At 36.7% G+C, this 16,940-nt stretch overlaps 1 protein-coding gene across 1 annotated transcript in view; it reads right to left on the minus strand.

Moving 5' to 3' along the window:
• Positions 1-222: 222 nt before the first annotated feature.
• RSG7 (Regulator of G-protein signaling 7) overlaps positions 223-16,940 on the minus strand; it is a 74,898-nt gene continuing 58,180 nt past the window's right edge. Inside the window, exons 6-13 of the mRNA XM_069824601.1 lie at positions 16,690-16,741; positions 15,257-15,480; positions 12,165-12,391; positions 10,068-10,181; positions 6,669-6,794; positions 4,290-4,476; positions 3,055-3,147; positions 223-1,008 (exon numbers count right to left, since the gene is read on the minus strand). Of these exons, the coding sequence (XP_069680702.1) occupies positions 943-1,008; positions 3,055-3,147; positions 4,290-4,476; positions 6,669-6,794; positions 10,068-10,181; positions 12,165-12,391; positions 15,257-15,480; positions 16,690-16,741 (1,089 nt within the window). The 3' untranslated portion in view covers positions 223-942. The remainder of the gene's footprint in view (positions 1,009-3,054; positions 3,148-4,289; positions 4,477-6,668; positions 6,795-10,067; positions 10,182-12,164; positions 12,392-15,256; positions 15,481-16,689; positions 16,742-16,940) is intronic.

A 16,940-nucleotide genomic window follows, 5' to 3' on the forward strand; every position in this document is an offset into this window, starting at 1 on the left:
ACTTCTCCCACCTTCTTTTCCAAAATTATTGTCCCATGACACTGTTAGTAGATATTATATTTGAGGGTGTAAGATTTTCATTACCTTAATGTTTCACAATGCAACAATTTCTTTTCTATCATTACAAACACATTTACGCATTCTGGTCTCTTTCTCGTTAATATTGAAGTAATATGGTAATGAAAGAGATATTAAGATGCTTACGAAACAAACGTTTCTCAAAGCTGTGGTTTTTCCCTTTGTTGTCACATTTCTATCAACATGTTTTAAGAGTATACGATTATTTATAATAATAGACAATACAACTGCATGTGTTAAATCTATAAAAACTGACTAGAGAAATACACGTATAGGTATATATTGGTTGTTTGAACCGTTGTCAAGGAAAATCTGTAAAAACAATTGAAGTAAATATTCTACTTAAGTTTTCGACATAATCTATTACGTCTACTACTTAATGAACATCAAAACATAACATAAAAACATAACTTAAAAATTACTTAAAAATCTTAATTAAATTCAAGAAGAATTTACATTAAGTAAGATAAAATTTCTATAATTCTGCATAAAAAGAAATAATACTGTCACATTAAAAATGGACCATGCTCTCCTTATTTAGATATTTCCAAGGAATAGAGACGTCCTTATAAACGAAGTGTTTATTTGCTTAGTCACAGGCTTTTCTCGGACGCTTGGAGATTAGGCTGATATGTGGAAAGGCCTGTACGTTGACCCCAATGCCAGGGACAATATCATTGGAATATGTGGGGTGATGGAGACTGCATCTAGAATAATTTGGACAGCAATATCCTTTGATTAAAAATTGTACATTTGGATTGATAACAAATGATGAGAGAACCGTACCCGTGGTGACACACTCCGATGCGTGGTTTGTACAACGTGGTCGAGGAATGTGTTCGCTGAGTCACCCACTCGCTCAGACTAGGATGTGGCAGTCTCCTTGCGCGCAGAGAACGACACTATTGATCTGATGCCCTTCACAGAAGTCTGCAACATGACCAATGTTTTCAGTCGGTACAATGTAACGTGAAAATCCATAGATAGTCAAAGCCAACAAGCCAACTGATAATGAAATAGCTGTTAATAGGTGGCGCCTCATGGGGGAAGAAGTTTTCTCATGAAATTTCGGCCAGTGTATGGGACCGGTGCCCACCCAGCATCATAATGCACTTGGGGAGCTACGATAAGTAGCGAAATCCGGTTGCAAAAGTCAGCTATAACGGCTGGGGGGGGGGGGATCATCGTACTAACCACATGATACCTCCATTCTGGTTGGATGATCGTCCACCTCTGTTTCGGCATGTGGACGTGAGGTCAGCATATTATAGATTTATTAATTTGTCATACAGAATAATATCTGTAATACTGACAATTAATATTTGAGGAGAAAAATTCGCTCCGGCGCTGGGGATCGAATTTTTCTCCTTAAATATTAAGTGAGGTCAGCAGCCGGCTGGTCCAGTCTGAGCCCTTCAAGGGCTGTGGCATCACGGATTATTATTAATAGCTGACTTATAATTATGATTATGTCTCGTGACGAGAATATTGTACAAAATGGAAATATAAAAATTGGAAATTTATCTTTTGAAGAGGTGGAAAAATTCAAATACCTGGGAGCAACAGTAACAAATATAAATGATACTCTGGAGGAAATTAAACTCAGAATAATTATGGGAAATGCCTGTTATTATTCGGTTGAGAAGCTTTTATCATCCAGTCTGCTGTGAAAAAATCTGAAAGTTAGAATTTATAAAACAATTATGTTACCAGTTTTTCTTTATGGTTGTGAAACTTGGACTCTCACTTTGAGAGAGGAACATAGGTTAAGGGTGTTTGAGAATAAGGTGCTTAGGAAAATATGGGCAGGGCATGTAGCACGTATGGGCGAATCCAGAAATGCATATAGAGTATTAGTTGGGAGGCCAGAGGGAAAAAGACCTTTGGGGAAGCCGAGACGTAGATGGGAAGATAATATTAAAATGGATTTGAGGGAGGTGGGATATGATGATAGAGACTGGATTAATCTTGCTCAGGATAGGGACCAATGGCGGGCGTATGTGAGGGTGGCAATGAACCTGCGGGTTTCTTAAAAGCCAGTAAGTAAGTAACTAAGCCGGCTTACGAAACTGGATTTCGCTACTCATTGTAACTCCTCAAATTCATATGATGTGTGGGCAGGGTTCCATACACGGTCGAGATTTCATGAGAAAATTTCTTCTCCCATAAGAACTCAAATAGCACTCATTCTGTATTATCAGTCCAAGACATGATGCCTTAGGCCAGCGCTGTTCAAACTTTCTCAACATGTGGCACACTAAAGGTGTAATTTAAAATCCTGCAGCACACTTACGTAATCTAAACCAGTGGTTTCCTACCAGAGGGGAATTTTGAGGGTTTTGTATGGAATGTGTTTACTGAATATTGACTTGTACTGTGTTTGCTGAAAGTTGATTCTTGTGGACTCATTTTGTTACTACTGTTACTCTTTTCAATTTTACTTTTCCAATTTTTGCTACAGCAGTCTTTACTATTTTCATTTTCTCACGGCACACCAGTGGATCACACTGGCGTGCACATGTACGCATGCACACTTATTTTATTTAGAAGAAAAAAAAAGCTAGTGCGTGTAATATGAAATAATACAGCTGTATATCGAAAAATTTAGACTCCTCCCTCCCCCGCCACATGATCTTCTGTGGTGCCATGAATTGAATAGCAAGCAGAAACATTCAAGTTACCTCTTCGTTATATTACCGGAACTAATGTTTGCTTCACAATACAAGAAACAGAAATTAAATTGAGAAATCTCGGAACTTTAGAGGTCCTTATAATGAGTGAGCCTATATTTTGCAGGAAGTCTGAGAGGCTACTGGGACACCGATGTATATGTAGCTTCATGATCAAATAACTTTCACAAATATATGACTACCTACACAAATAAATATTATGATATGATGAAGATAACACAAATATATGACTACCTACACAAATAAATATTATGATATGATATGATGAAGATAACACTATACTCACCTTTTTCTTTGATCCATTTAGGAATTCTTTATACATCTCAGACCTCAAGTACCGGGAGTAACTGTCACTCTTCATCAAGTGGTAAACATGTGCCTGAGCAGAAAAATACAAGAATTAGCAGTATCCACATGAAACAATGTCAACAAAAAGAACAATGCGCACTGTTCAAAACATACAGAGGTGAGCCTGCCTGGAGAGAAATAAAAAATAGGTTACAGCCACCAATTTACTCTTCAAGGACCAATCACTCATATAAATTGAGGGAAAGAAGACAGAGGACGGACACTGGAAAGTTTTCTTTTCTCAATCGTACTATCAGGGACTGGAATGCTTTACCTGCAGACTTTACCAACAACCAAAAATGTATTTAAAAATAGGCTTAAGGACTTTACTAATAGACGGTAATTATACACAGTATTTAAAGGGTGTAAATGATATTTTGTTATTGAAGTGTTGTATCAGTGGTATCAGTGAAGTGTGTTGTGTGAGTGAAAAGTGTTCCTGTCAGTGAAGCTTTATAGTTTATAGTGGCAGTGCAAAGTATTTGAACAGTGAAATGTTTTTGAAGTGTTAGTGAAATCAGGATAGAATCAGTGAAATGTGTCGTAATTCCAGTGAAGTGAGTGAGTTGACAGCGAAATGAGTGTAGTGCTGAAAGGTACCTGTGCAGATATGAACATATCATACTCGTGGGTTTTAGTTCGAACTTAGGTTTAAGATACAATTTAGATTTATTTTAAATGTTATTTTAGTTGATCGTGCTTCATTTAATTTAGGATATTCCCTGTTATTGTTATTATTATTAATTGTATTTTTAATTAATAAGTTTATTATTGTCATTATTGAGTGTAATTAGTTACCACTGCCACCGGGTATATACCCATTGCAGTGTGAATAAATACATACATACAATTTGAAAAGAATAAAAAATCAAATTAGCAGCAAATATTTACAATAGGATTGCTATAAGTAAAAGATTTTTCAGCATCATTTCAGACTCCACTTAAAACCCAGTGACCCAAAATGTTGATTGGGATTGAAAATTGTCTTGCTTTTAGAGAGAAAATATTTTATTCTGAAAATGAATCAAAACGTTGGATATCTCTACATCTTCGACATTTTAAAAATACCCAAAAATTTCGAGCCATAAATAATTTTTGTTTGAAAACTAATACATAAGGGTGAAGATAATAAATAAAGGCTGAACGTTTTCAGTTTCTACAGCAGACACTTACCGCTGCCACATCAAAACTCCACCGATCATTGTTCTCCATATTCTTCTTTGTTATCTCGTAGGATCTGCCATCCACGTTGATGGGGCAGCTAGCATCAGGCGCCAGGAACTCCGCCCAGATCTCCTCCACCTTGTCCTGCACATCCTTCTGGGGCAGAGCCTTCAGTTGCTGTACAGCCTCCCAAAATCTGTAATGAACCAGTCCCATGTTCAGATCATGTACAGTAGTGGCAAAAAAAAAACCAGACCGACCCTTGTAGCTGATACAAAAGAATCCTGTGCTGTGTAGTGTGTCAAACTGTGGTAATTTCAATATGGATAGTGAAGCCAGAGGTATGTACTGCTATTTAATGTAAAAATACGCAGTTATCTTTGCCGAATAGAAGTAGAAATGTAATATTGATGCAAAATGAAAATAAAACTCTCAAAGTTTTTTCGTCTGTAAGTTTGAGGCACTGAAGGAAACAAAAGACGGTAAGAATCGAACAAATGCAATAAATTTCATTGTTACAATTAATTATACAAGATGGATGTGTTTTGTGACTAGCAAAATTTGAATCTGTGACTCTGAAATCAGCTACAAGGGCCGATCTGGTTTTTTTGCCACTACTGTACATGAAACTTCTTTGGAAAAACAAATGAACAGCTGAGCAGATATTGATAATAATTTATTATAAAAGCTTATAATATTAGTTTCAATATGATCAACGGGAGTAATTGTGTAAGTAGCATTTATGTTACTTTAAAATAGATTATATACATCATCATAAATTTAATGCAATTTATGTATTGTTATTATATTTCTTATTTCTTTATTGAATATATACCACCTATCTGTACAAATATTTACAATGCATTTACTGTATTTCATCTGAGTTGGTTTCGAGATTCAGTAGTAGGCCTATGGGTCTATGTTAAGAGAAATAAGAAATATATTTTTTATTGTGATGCACCGAAGTACGTATGATATTTCCATGTAGGAATTCTGCATTACCATATGATGAAGGATAGGTGGAGTGGAGAAAAATTCTCTCTGGCACTAAGACTCGAACCCGGGTTTTCAGCTCTACGTGCTGACAGTTTATCCACTAAGCCACACCGGATTCCAGTTCCGATGCCAGATTGAATTCTCTCAGGGTAAGTACCACCTCTTGGTTTTCCTTTAGTGGCCAATCCTTATGTACTGTGTCACAGATGTGTGACAATGGCAACACACTATGTACAGAGGTGCATTCATTATGAGTGACTAAGTGGCCGGGATTCGACCGAATGAGCGCCATCTTAAATCACTAAGTGATTATTTATGCATATCATATTATTGTGATGTACCAAAGTACATATGATATTTCTGTGCAGTGATTTAAGACGGTGCTCAACTGGAATCTGGTATGGCTTAGCGCAGCGTTTCTCAAACTTTTCTGAAGTGGGGACCACTTTTTTAAGTCAGAACAGTTCCGCGGACCACCTTACTCTTGTTCCCTTCGAAAGCAAATTTATCATTTATGTAGCATATTTTAATATCAATCCTACTTACATTTTAATGTAGAAATAATTAATTAAAATTAATTTAATTCAATTAATTTTATATTAGTATTAACTAATTAAGTTAATGTTAAAAGAAGGAAATTTCTTGTATTGTCATCTGCAAAAAGAGAAATAAAAAAAATTAATGCAGAAACATGCCCGATTTTCAACAAGTAAAGATGCAATTTTGCATGTTCTATTATTGGTGTACGATGTACAGTACATGACCATTTCAATGTGCAAAGTATTAAGAAAGTCATAAATACATCAAAAGGTTCGGTACTTTGGTCCTGTTATGAATTCGGGTAGTCCCTAGCTGGGTTACAGGCATGGTGCCAGATGTGCAGGGAAAAGATAGCGAGAAACACCACGTTCATAGCGCTTTAAATCGCTCTTTTTTGCTGAGGGTAGAGTGGGAAGGTGATAGACGGGTAGGGTAATAAATTTCATAAAATGTCAGTACTGGGAGAAAAAGTGAAAGGTGATTGCCATGTGTCATTTATAAACTCTGAGATTTTCAGCTATAGTGTGATATGCAATTCCTTTGAATTTGATTTTTTCTTCTGTCTTTTTTGAAGGACCACAAGGGCTGACTTCGAGGACACGGACCATAGTTTGAGAAAAGCTGGCTTAGTGGATAAAGCATCAGCATGTACAGCTAAAAACCGGGTTCAAGTCCTGGTGCCGGAGAGAATTTTTCTCTGTTCTATCCATCCTTCATCATACGGTAACGCAGAATACCTGCATGGAAATATCATATGTACTTCGTTACATCATAATAAACAGACAGAATGCTAAAAACATGTAACTCTCGAAGATGGTTTCCGCAACATAACAACAAGAAGGGGCCACTTACTTGAGGTTCTCCCCACTGAACTCCTTGTCGAGGAACTTGATAAAGTGCTCCCGTCCCACAGGGTCCTGCAGAAGCTCCTGCAAACTGAAGGCCCAGCGCTTCACTCGCCGCGCAGGGATGTCCTTTCTGGAAGCAAAGACATCTTCAATTTAATACAAGAGAAAATGCCATGTCACACAGACTCTTTGCAACCTAGCAAGACTACGGATTTCTCCATCTGGTGGGCACCAAAGCTGTAGTTCTTTCAACAGCCACTAGGCATTACCCTTGGTGCACCTTGAGAGGTGAACTGCACAAGACTAAGAAAATTGGTTGATTCTATTCGAGCCTTATACAGGGTGATTCACGAGGATTTACCGTCCCTTAAGGAGCTTATTTCCTAAGATATTCTGAGCAAAAAAGTCATATAAACATTTGTCCTAATCTCAATATTTTCAGAGTCACACTAATTTGAAGCTATAAATAAAATACCTTTTTTCTTTAGTTTTGAAGGTAAAAAAATATTACAAATAGAGAATGAATTATTCAGAAGTATTATTTCTTTAATTGGCTAATGTTCTGAAGCTAAAAATGTGTTGTTAATTGCTTTGTACAGATTTTGTTTTTCAATTTTTAACTAAAAATTACATCATACTTATGCACTTATTACAAAAATTGTTACAAATCATACGACTTTAGTAACTTGATTCTTTACAGTTTAATTATGCATCCTAATGTAGTTTTAAAGAATTTACAGGAATGGCGTGATTTGTAACAATTGTTGTGATAAATGCGTAAAAAAATGTAATTTTGTAGTTAAAAATCTAAAAAAAAAATTCTGTACGAAGCAACTATGGAATTCACAACACATTTCTAGCTTCAGAATATTAGCTAATTAAAGAAATGATAATCCTGAATAGTTCATTCTTTATCTGTAATATTCTTTTACCCTTAAAACTAAGGAATAATGGTATTTTACAAACAACTTCAAATTAGTGTAATTCTGAAAATATTGAGATTAGGACAAATGTTTATATGACTTTTTTCCTCAGAATGTATTTGTAAGGAACGGTAAATCTTTGTGAATCATACTGTATTCTTTTTACAAGGTGAAAATATCTGCAGGAGGACTTTCCATCTGTTGCCATTTTGACGTTGAGACCTAACCTACGATGCAGGCATGAGGAGTGGGGGGAGGAGAAATATAGTAGTGGAGTCAAACGTCCAGTGAAAATGAGATATAATCTTCAATTATTGTCGTCAATTCATTTCACAGAACTATAATGATTATCAAAATAACTATAACAAGAGCATTTAAACCCATGTTATAGTGACAATCCATTCTGTTAATAAATTCTTGTCGCACATGAGTATCTTCCTTTTAGGTTATAACTTTGAACAAAATTACGAAAGCGGCGTGACAATTTAATTTCCAAAATGACCGTGTAGTGTTGCATGGTGTTACAAGTTGGGCAGAAGAGTGTAGTTAGACATGTTTCTGCTAGTGTGTACATAAATAGCAGATCAGTAAGGCTCTTCATTACTGAGTAAAAAAAAAAAAAAAGGTAAAGGTATCCCTGTAACATGCCATGAAGGCACTTGGGGGCCATGGAGGTAGAGCCCCATGCTTTCCATGACCTCGGCACTAGAATGAGGTGGTGTGGTTGGCATCACGCTCTGACCGCCTTTTACCCCCAGGAAAGACCCGGTACTCAATTTTATAGGAGGCTGAGTGAACCTCGGGGCCGTTCTGAAAGTTTGGAAACGAGAAAAAATCCTGGTACCACCTGGGATCGAACCCTGGACCTTCCAGTCCGTAGCCAGCTGCTCTACCAACTGAGCTACATAGTAGGTGTCTGTGTTCTAGTATTGGCAGAAAAGTGAATAATGGAATTTACATCAATATATTAATATCAAAGTTTGTGGGAATATTGGCAGAACTGACAGCAAAACGCCTTTTGAAATTATTATTTTAGTAGAGAAAAATCAATTATCAATCAAATCATTTTTAATACACCTGTCAAAATTGCCAGGGAGCTGCCTACAAAAGAACGATCCATTTGACATCATTAATATAAAACACGTTATTGAAAGTGAAGCTTGAAAAAAATAGATGAAAATAGTCTTGAAAAATGAATAATTCAGAAAAATCTGATATTTAGAAGTTGCCTGTCTATGCTGATTCCACAAAAGTCAAAGATGTTATCTGAAAGAACTTAAGAAAAGTTTGGAAGTTAGTGTAAAGAGAAAAAAGTAGCTCTGGCGGATTTTTCAAATTTATGTTCTATACGTAAGCCTTGTACAGTATTTTACGAAGTATACCTATTCGATACTTCGAATCACAAATTATCTAAATAAAATGTGGAAATGAGTAAATACGAGTATGTTGTTGCATTTTTTTTAAAGAAAATCAGATGGTTATAAACTGCAGAAATCCAGAATATTTTCCAAGAGAGCAGTTTTAAGATTCATGAAGGACGCAGATGATGAAAGGTATGCAAATAGTGCTGATTGTTGGTGTATATGGAGCCTGTAAGAGGGTGAAACTATAGTCCCGTCACTCTAATTTCCGGCAGCCAATCACGTTGCAGGTCGGCTACATTTAAACGTGTGCGTCTTGTGATTCGCTGATGAAGATGTTAAGCATTTCCTAAGACTGGATAAATACTTAATATAATCGCCCGCCATTTTGGCTCTTTCGTTGGCGTTCACAGAAAGCACACGAGGACGTTATTTGCCACTCAATTATCTGCTGAATTACAGTGCGTTTGACTTATTATCATAGAAGCTACGACATGATAATGTTCAACGGTGTGGCAAATAGATCCCTCGTCTGGTAGCTCGGCAACGAAAGAACAAAAATGGCGAACGATACTACCTACCTAGACTTTATAGAGCCTTCACTTCCTAAGACGTAAGCAAAGAGGAGGAGTCACGCCGGGAATAACAGCGTCGTGACTATAACTTGTTTGCGTATGGATGACAGTAAAGATGTTTCTTCTTTCATTATGATTACTATCCTCAATACAAAAAGCAATGTGCCAAGATTATTTATAATAACGAAGGGAAATATGCGTGTAAAAGAATGTAACTTCGAAATTAAATTGAAGATCAAAAAGCTGCTGTTTTAGTATGGCTGTATAAAAAATTATTTCAAATTCAAACTACTGTTCTTAAAACAAATTCGTTACTAGTAACAGATGTCGAGATTTTGAAGACTGCATAAAGTTAGTGAAGACAGGATCAAATTAAATTATATTTTATGTTTTGAAAAACCATATATTTTTCATTTACTTGTGAAATTATAAAAACTGTGTGCCTTTATGGATGTTAAGAACACAATAATCTGCAGCTGTGAGCTGCGTCTACAGCTTCAGAGGAAGAAAGTGCTAGCTGCCAGTAACTGAGTAAGTAACTTACGCCATCTTCTCTTGCTCCCAGAACTCTGTGCTATCTGACGTCCATGGGTTGGGGAGCTCTGGAGGGGTGAAGAAGGGGTCGTACTCCGCATACTGTTCAAAGTAGCTGATACACCTGCAAGTACAGCAATAGGAATTCAACTCCGTGGAAACTAGATAGATAAAGTGCATTTATTGATGCATAATAAATTATACAAACTCATGTACACAAGATCCTTCGCACGAGCCCGTACGGCCATTTGTATTATAACTATGCACAGTTTGAAACTTCAAAACAAAAATAATACTACTAATAATAAAATAGTAAAACAACAATTATTATTATTACTACCATTATCATTATCACCATTAGGGCCTACAACTAATCTAACTTCATACCAAATTTCACAAAAATAATAAAATAAAATAAATGTAAGATATGAAAAGAAGAAAAAAATAACACACAGTGAAACATTATCATTATCATCATTATTAGTTCATAAGAAAGATATTATCCCACTTCGAAGAAGTTCATACAATTTTAATAGTGTTCCAAAAATGGGGTTAAAAGAATGCTAAGGGAGAGATCCAATACTTGAAATGCTATGGCGTGTCGTGATTTTTATATGAAATTAACTTGCAACTTTATGCAAAAATAACTACTGATAAACATTCCACATTTGTTCTCGTTTCCCCGCAAATAAATTAACAGATGGTAAGAACTGTCTCAAACTGTTCAATTATTGTAGTCTGAACAATCGTTATTATAATGGGAGGATATCTTCTAAATTGGTGTACAGTAAATGATCGATATTAGACATATCTGCCAAACTGCAAACATCCATCAATACTGCTTTCAAGTCATATATCTGATTCAGTATTTTCCAAAACTGAATTATGCGTAAATTTTACTTCCATGATGTCATTGCAGTTCATATTTTTAAATCTTCGTTTGCTGAGTACATAAAGATAGCAGCTTGATACATAGCAGATAATAGAAAATATAGATACCGTAACAGCTTAAACTGTATCACTTCCCCAACACCATACCAGAAAGAAAAGGTGTTAATAATGTGTAACTGTTATGACATTTAAATTTCCGTGGAAACTAGTTCATATCTTATGTGACAGAATTAGATTCGATTAAATTTTTAGTAATTATTTACAAAGACTATGGTTTGCTTATGCGAATAAAAGACGAGTATTTTCCTAAAAGACGAGTATTTCCCCTGGACCAAAAATATAATACAAATGGAGTAAAAATTAATGAAGTTAAAATAAAAGTACTCACACTGCCAACAACCATGGTTACTTTAGAACAAAAACCGACATAAAAGTAAACCACAGTATTTGTAAAAATGTACCCAAATTCTTTATTCTCATAACAAAGTGCTGGTGACCCATTTGGTTCAAAGACCAGTTCCAAAAGTTTATGTTTTAATAATAATTCTGCTCGATTTACTTCAAGTTTTGCATAATTTATATTTATGCCGTTGAGAATAGCTGAGAAGCTGCTTCCTATGAGTAATACTTATTAATAGAGACTCGTGAAATTTGCAAGATGCAATTATGCAGGCTGTTGTGATTTTGCCAATTTTTTTTGCACAATTTCTTTATATTTTTTCCCATAATCTAAAAAAATACACTTCTGAACAGTATGTTGCTAAGAAATCCATCAACCTCTCTCAAATACTGTTTATTATTGAGCAGTGCAGTGAGTGAGTTGACAGCGAAATGAGTGTAGTGTTGAAAGGTACTTGTGCAGATATGAACATATCATACTCGTGGGTTTTAGTTCGAACATAAGTTTAAGGTACAAATAAGATTTACTTTAAATGTTATTTTAACTGATCGTGCTTCATTTAATTTAAGATATTCCCTGTTATTATTATTATTATTATTATTATTATTATTATTATTATTATTATTATTATTGATTATTGTTATTATTAATTATTAGTATTATTATTAATTGTATTTTTTATTAATTGTGTTTATTATTGTCTTTATTGAGTGTAATTAGTTACCACTGCCACCGGGTATATACCCATTGCAGTGTGAATAAATACATACATACATACATACATACATACTTTTTACTTCTAATGGTTGAACTTACGCTTCAGCAACTTTGGAGACCTTGATGTTGCGTCGATCTAGTCTCTGCTTCAGCATGGCTATGTGGCGCTTGATGGCTTCCGTTGGACTCGCCAGGTCAGTCTCTGACGTTGATGGAGAGATGCGTCCACCTGCAACACCGAGCTGCAAGTGTCGACTGCTCTTGAGTGGCTTGTTCACCCTACACGCCTTCTTGATGTCCACTTCCGTGGTGTTCACACAGCCCGGCTGAAACATGGCGTTAAGCCAGTCACAGATTGGCAAACATCTAATATTTGATATTCGAGATGTGCTGTGTAAAAGGAAGACAAACAGTCTGTCTAAACATAAAACAACATAGTCTATTGTTTATATCTAGACTGAAGTTTTATATACACTAAAATCTGCCAAAATATGCATGCACTTATGCACTAAAAACCTCTGAAATATATAATTAAATATGAAGAATTAAAAAATAAGCTGACTATGGAATGCTTTAGTGCATTCTTAATGAGATATTCACTTAACTTCTAACTATAATTTTACTTTACAAAATTCTGATAAGTATAAAATAATTTCAGTTGTGTTAATGCAACTGCTTTTGCCGTAGTTTAAATCTATACAGGTTTACTCCAGGTTTTCTTTTGACAACCAATGGCTTTTTGCAGTTAATTCAAGCCCGACTGCTGAAAATGAATGTTCAACATCACACGATGTAACTGGGCAAACTTAAAAAAGAGGGACCCTTGTAAGATTCCCAGTACATAGTCCAGAGTTCAGATGCCACTTGCTGTGATAGATTTTTGAGAGAATTTCTCCATGCTCCTTTCAGCCTCTCCTCTGCATCTTCAACTACCGCCAAGGAGTCAAGGAGAGGTAGACCCCTGGTCTCCAGTTTTTCAACGGTATTAGGCAGGAACGAGTAGTATGCTATTAAGAATTCTAGGCTCTCCTACAGACCGGACGAACCAGCGCTCTGCCCTTTATAGGTGTTTGCTGGAACTTAAGAGCCGGCTATTTGTAATTGTCAGTTTCTGAACTGAGAATAAGCTGTTCATTTTCTTCTTATTGGGGGCTGGCTCAAACCAAGTGCATAAACAACCAAACATACTGGAATATTTGGTCAGCACCATGAGCTACGAATTCCTTGACCAGAAAAAGTTTAAGAACCTGTACTATAAACACTGTAAAGGAAATGAACATTTATGGCATCTTAAAATTTATAATGAAAGCGTCATTTTCATTACATGGTTTTTAAAATGCAGGCAATGATCTTTCCAATAGTATTGTATGGATGTGAAAGTTGAACACTAAAAATTGAGGGCTTTGCCGGAAGAAAGGTGGATAGACCTATACGCCCTTCTTCGGGAAAACGGTTTAAAATGTCGTGAATAATTCGCTAATTATAGTAGCGAAATTTTGTTTTGATTGTACTGTACATACCTGCAGGACAGGGCTGCGTGCGTGTATAACATTTTATTCAGGTGCATTTTAAAATCTTAGATTGCATGTATCTCAATTCGCCATATTGACATATACGCCCTTTTTCCGGCAAACCCCTCAATTGCAGACAAGAGAAAAATGGATGCTTTTGAGATGTGGTCATGGAGGAAGATGCTAAAAGTAACATGGGTTGACAGAAGAACAAATGTATCTATTCTGCAAGAAATCAAACCTAGTTGCTCTCTGGAAGCTACAGCCACAAAACACAAGCAATCATATTTTGGACACACAGTGAGAAGATCGTCAGCGATAGAGAAGAACATCATGTTAGGAATAGTTGAAGGAAAAAGAGGAAGGGGAAGAAGAATGAGATGGCATGATGAAGTCAAGAAAGCAATCAACCTCCCGTAGACAGAGATAATGAACTTGGCCCGAGAAAGAAACCAATGGAGGAAGATAATCAAGAACGTGACGACCAGAAGAAAAAGACAATTCGAGCTGTAAAGAAAGGCTGACAACCAATTGCTGTGTATATCCAGTGTGGATCATCAACGGTACTACTACTACTACTACTACTACTACTACTACTACTACTACTACTACTACTACTACTACTACTACTACTACTACTACTACTACTAGGTGTTCATTTCGAAGTGTGTCATGACGTCACTGTTGATGAGTCAGCGATTTGAAGCGAGTTTCAGCTTTTGTGTCAGAGAAGTTGCCTATTACTCAAGGCATTCAATCTGAACTTGAGAACGTGTACGGTATAACTTGAACGTTGTAGCAACAGATGGCGGTCTGTACAGTCTGTGTGATACCATAACCTCTTTTGAACTGTGTTTTGCACAGGCAAGTCATATGCAGGGTATTTGTTTTCATTGGTTGCGTACAGCAACATTCTACAACACAAATCAAATGCTCCGTGTCCATGTTGACCGTCGAAATTAGTGTCAACAAATACGTAAGTAATCGTCTTAACCCTCTCCACATATCCCGACAGTAAGAAAAAAACTCACCTCAGTACATGTTTCGAAACAGTTCACATTCCTGCCACTACCGGCATTACCGTACATATCGGTAAGTACTCTTCTGAATGAACGCTGTACTTGCTAGGTAACTTCTCTGGCACATAAGTAATACACCTTTGCGAAAGTGTAGGAAGATTGAATTCTCTAGGCTCATCGACTAGCCACATGACGGCATACAGCGAGCCATGACACACTTTGAACTGAACACCCAGTACTACTACTACTACTACTACTACTACTACTACTACTACTACTACTACTACTACTACTACTACTACTACTACTAGTGTTACTCTAAGTTAGGGGCTGGGGTTCAAATCCCACTCCACTCTGAATTTTTAATGTGTGTTGGGTAAGCTCAAGGTCCAGACAACACAGGGTTTTCTTCGGGTGTTCCAACAATTCGTCATCATCATCATCATCATAATCATGATCACCACCACCACCATTCATTACGAGTGTAATGTAGACTCACTGCCTGGAGCGCAAAGTCTCTGTCAAATTAAGTGGTGCACATTTCTGTGCACTAGAGACAAATATGAGCCATACGTATAGAGTGAAGACAAATAACAGCAAGTTAAAGGTCCTGCCATTACACAAGAGCTTTAGAGTGAACCTCTTATTTGGCGGCACTCACCATGGGGCGGTGGACGTCCCAGAAGGCGCGCTCCTGGCTGTCCAGCACCTTGCGCTCCAGCTTATCTCTCTTCTTGTCCACCTTGCTCTGCGCCTCTGCCTGCATGAAGATGAACTCCCACTTCCGTGAGAACATCTTCTGCAGTCTCGCCAGGTTTTCTGCCTCGTAGTCCGCCAGCTCCAGCCGTGTCTTGTTCTGCATGGTGCGCTTGCAGAGGTACACGGCTGCCAACATTATCAAACATAAGTCACACATCTTTAAGTCTTCTGATAAGTAAATAATATATACATATAACTTTTAGCACTTCATTATATGAAGTACGAAGAAAGTACTGAGATATCGAAAAGCTGATTTCAAGTTTCTTACGATTTCAGTATTCTTGACACTAAAAAAAGATTAGTCGATACGTTAAAAAGTGTTAAAATTTAAAATAGGTTATGTACCTTAGACAGACAGCCCATTCCGAGGCCGGTGCTGCTGCCGAGATATTACTGAGAGAGACCATGTGGCATGGCTAATTTTATATGCAAATTCGGCACCCTCATGCCCGTAACAAGGAAAGGTGGCATCATTCGGGGTGGACACAAAAGTTACACTGGTTCATGGCCTAACTACTAATAACATTAGCATTCGTCTGTGGCTCATAGTGTTGTTAAAGTAAGTGCTTGAAATTCTGACATTTTTTGTATCACCATGGATCCTGGAATGGGTACCCATACTCGGTGCGGGGAAAGATATATTATTCTGTGTCAAAACGAAGTGAGATTATGTGAAGCTCATAGTCTGTAACTTTTTATTTTCCCAGGGGGCGCTGCCTACTTCACTAGTATTGTCTCTTTGCTGGATTTCAAATTCTTGGCTGTTTATTCTAGAGTTACAAAATTGTGCATTTGTAGTGTTCGAAAAGTATAAAAGTGATGAATTCAAGCTTATTTTTAATTTGCTTTTGCTATTATTCCATACTGGTTCTTTTTATATCCAATTCCACTGCAAATAATTTACATTTAAAAACAGCATATGTCTATAAAAAAGAATCGTTCAAAATGCAGAGCATTATCATCAATACGTAACTGATCTCTTCCTACTGCAGAAAAATATGTATAAAGAAAGAAAGAGAGAAAGAACACTAGTCACCCAAAAAATAAGTTACTGAATAATATGAAATATATTCAAGTTGCAATACAATATTCACAAACATGTCAGAAGCTTGATTACATTTGATTTATTCATACTGAGTGATAGTACTCATGTAATGAGATCTGGCAAAAATGGAGCAATGATGAAATGAAAAGGAAAGAGAAACCGAAATAACAGAAAAAGACTTGCTCTACAGTTGTATGAAACTACTAGAAATAATGCTCCGGTTCCATCCCTAAAATGTCCTTGCTATTTATGTACCGCTAGTGATGTGTGAAGAGTGGGACTGTACTCACCGTAGTCGGTGTTCTCAGGCTCCCAGCAATTGGACGGCCAGAAGTACGGTGTCTGTTGGAGAAGAACAGCTGTTAATAACGCTTCATGTAAAGAGAAATGCTGAAACTGACTGTTGCCAAGGCAACAATGATTATCAAATGTTTGAACTGCATTACATAACCTGTCCTACCCAAATCCCATCCTCACTTCCTGTGATGCAATCTGTTTTTAACAAACGAGGCTCTGGGGACCGAGTCACAGCGGTATAACT

This window comes from Periplaneta americana, chromosome 4 (assembly GCF_040183065.1).
Source record: "Periplaneta americana isolate PAMFEO1 chromosome 4, P.americana_PAMFEO1_priV1, whole genome shotgun sequence".
In the NCBI taxonomy this organism is placed as follows: domain Eukaryota; kingdom Metazoa; phylum Arthropoda; class Insecta; order Blattodea; family Blattidae; genus Periplaneta; species Periplaneta americana.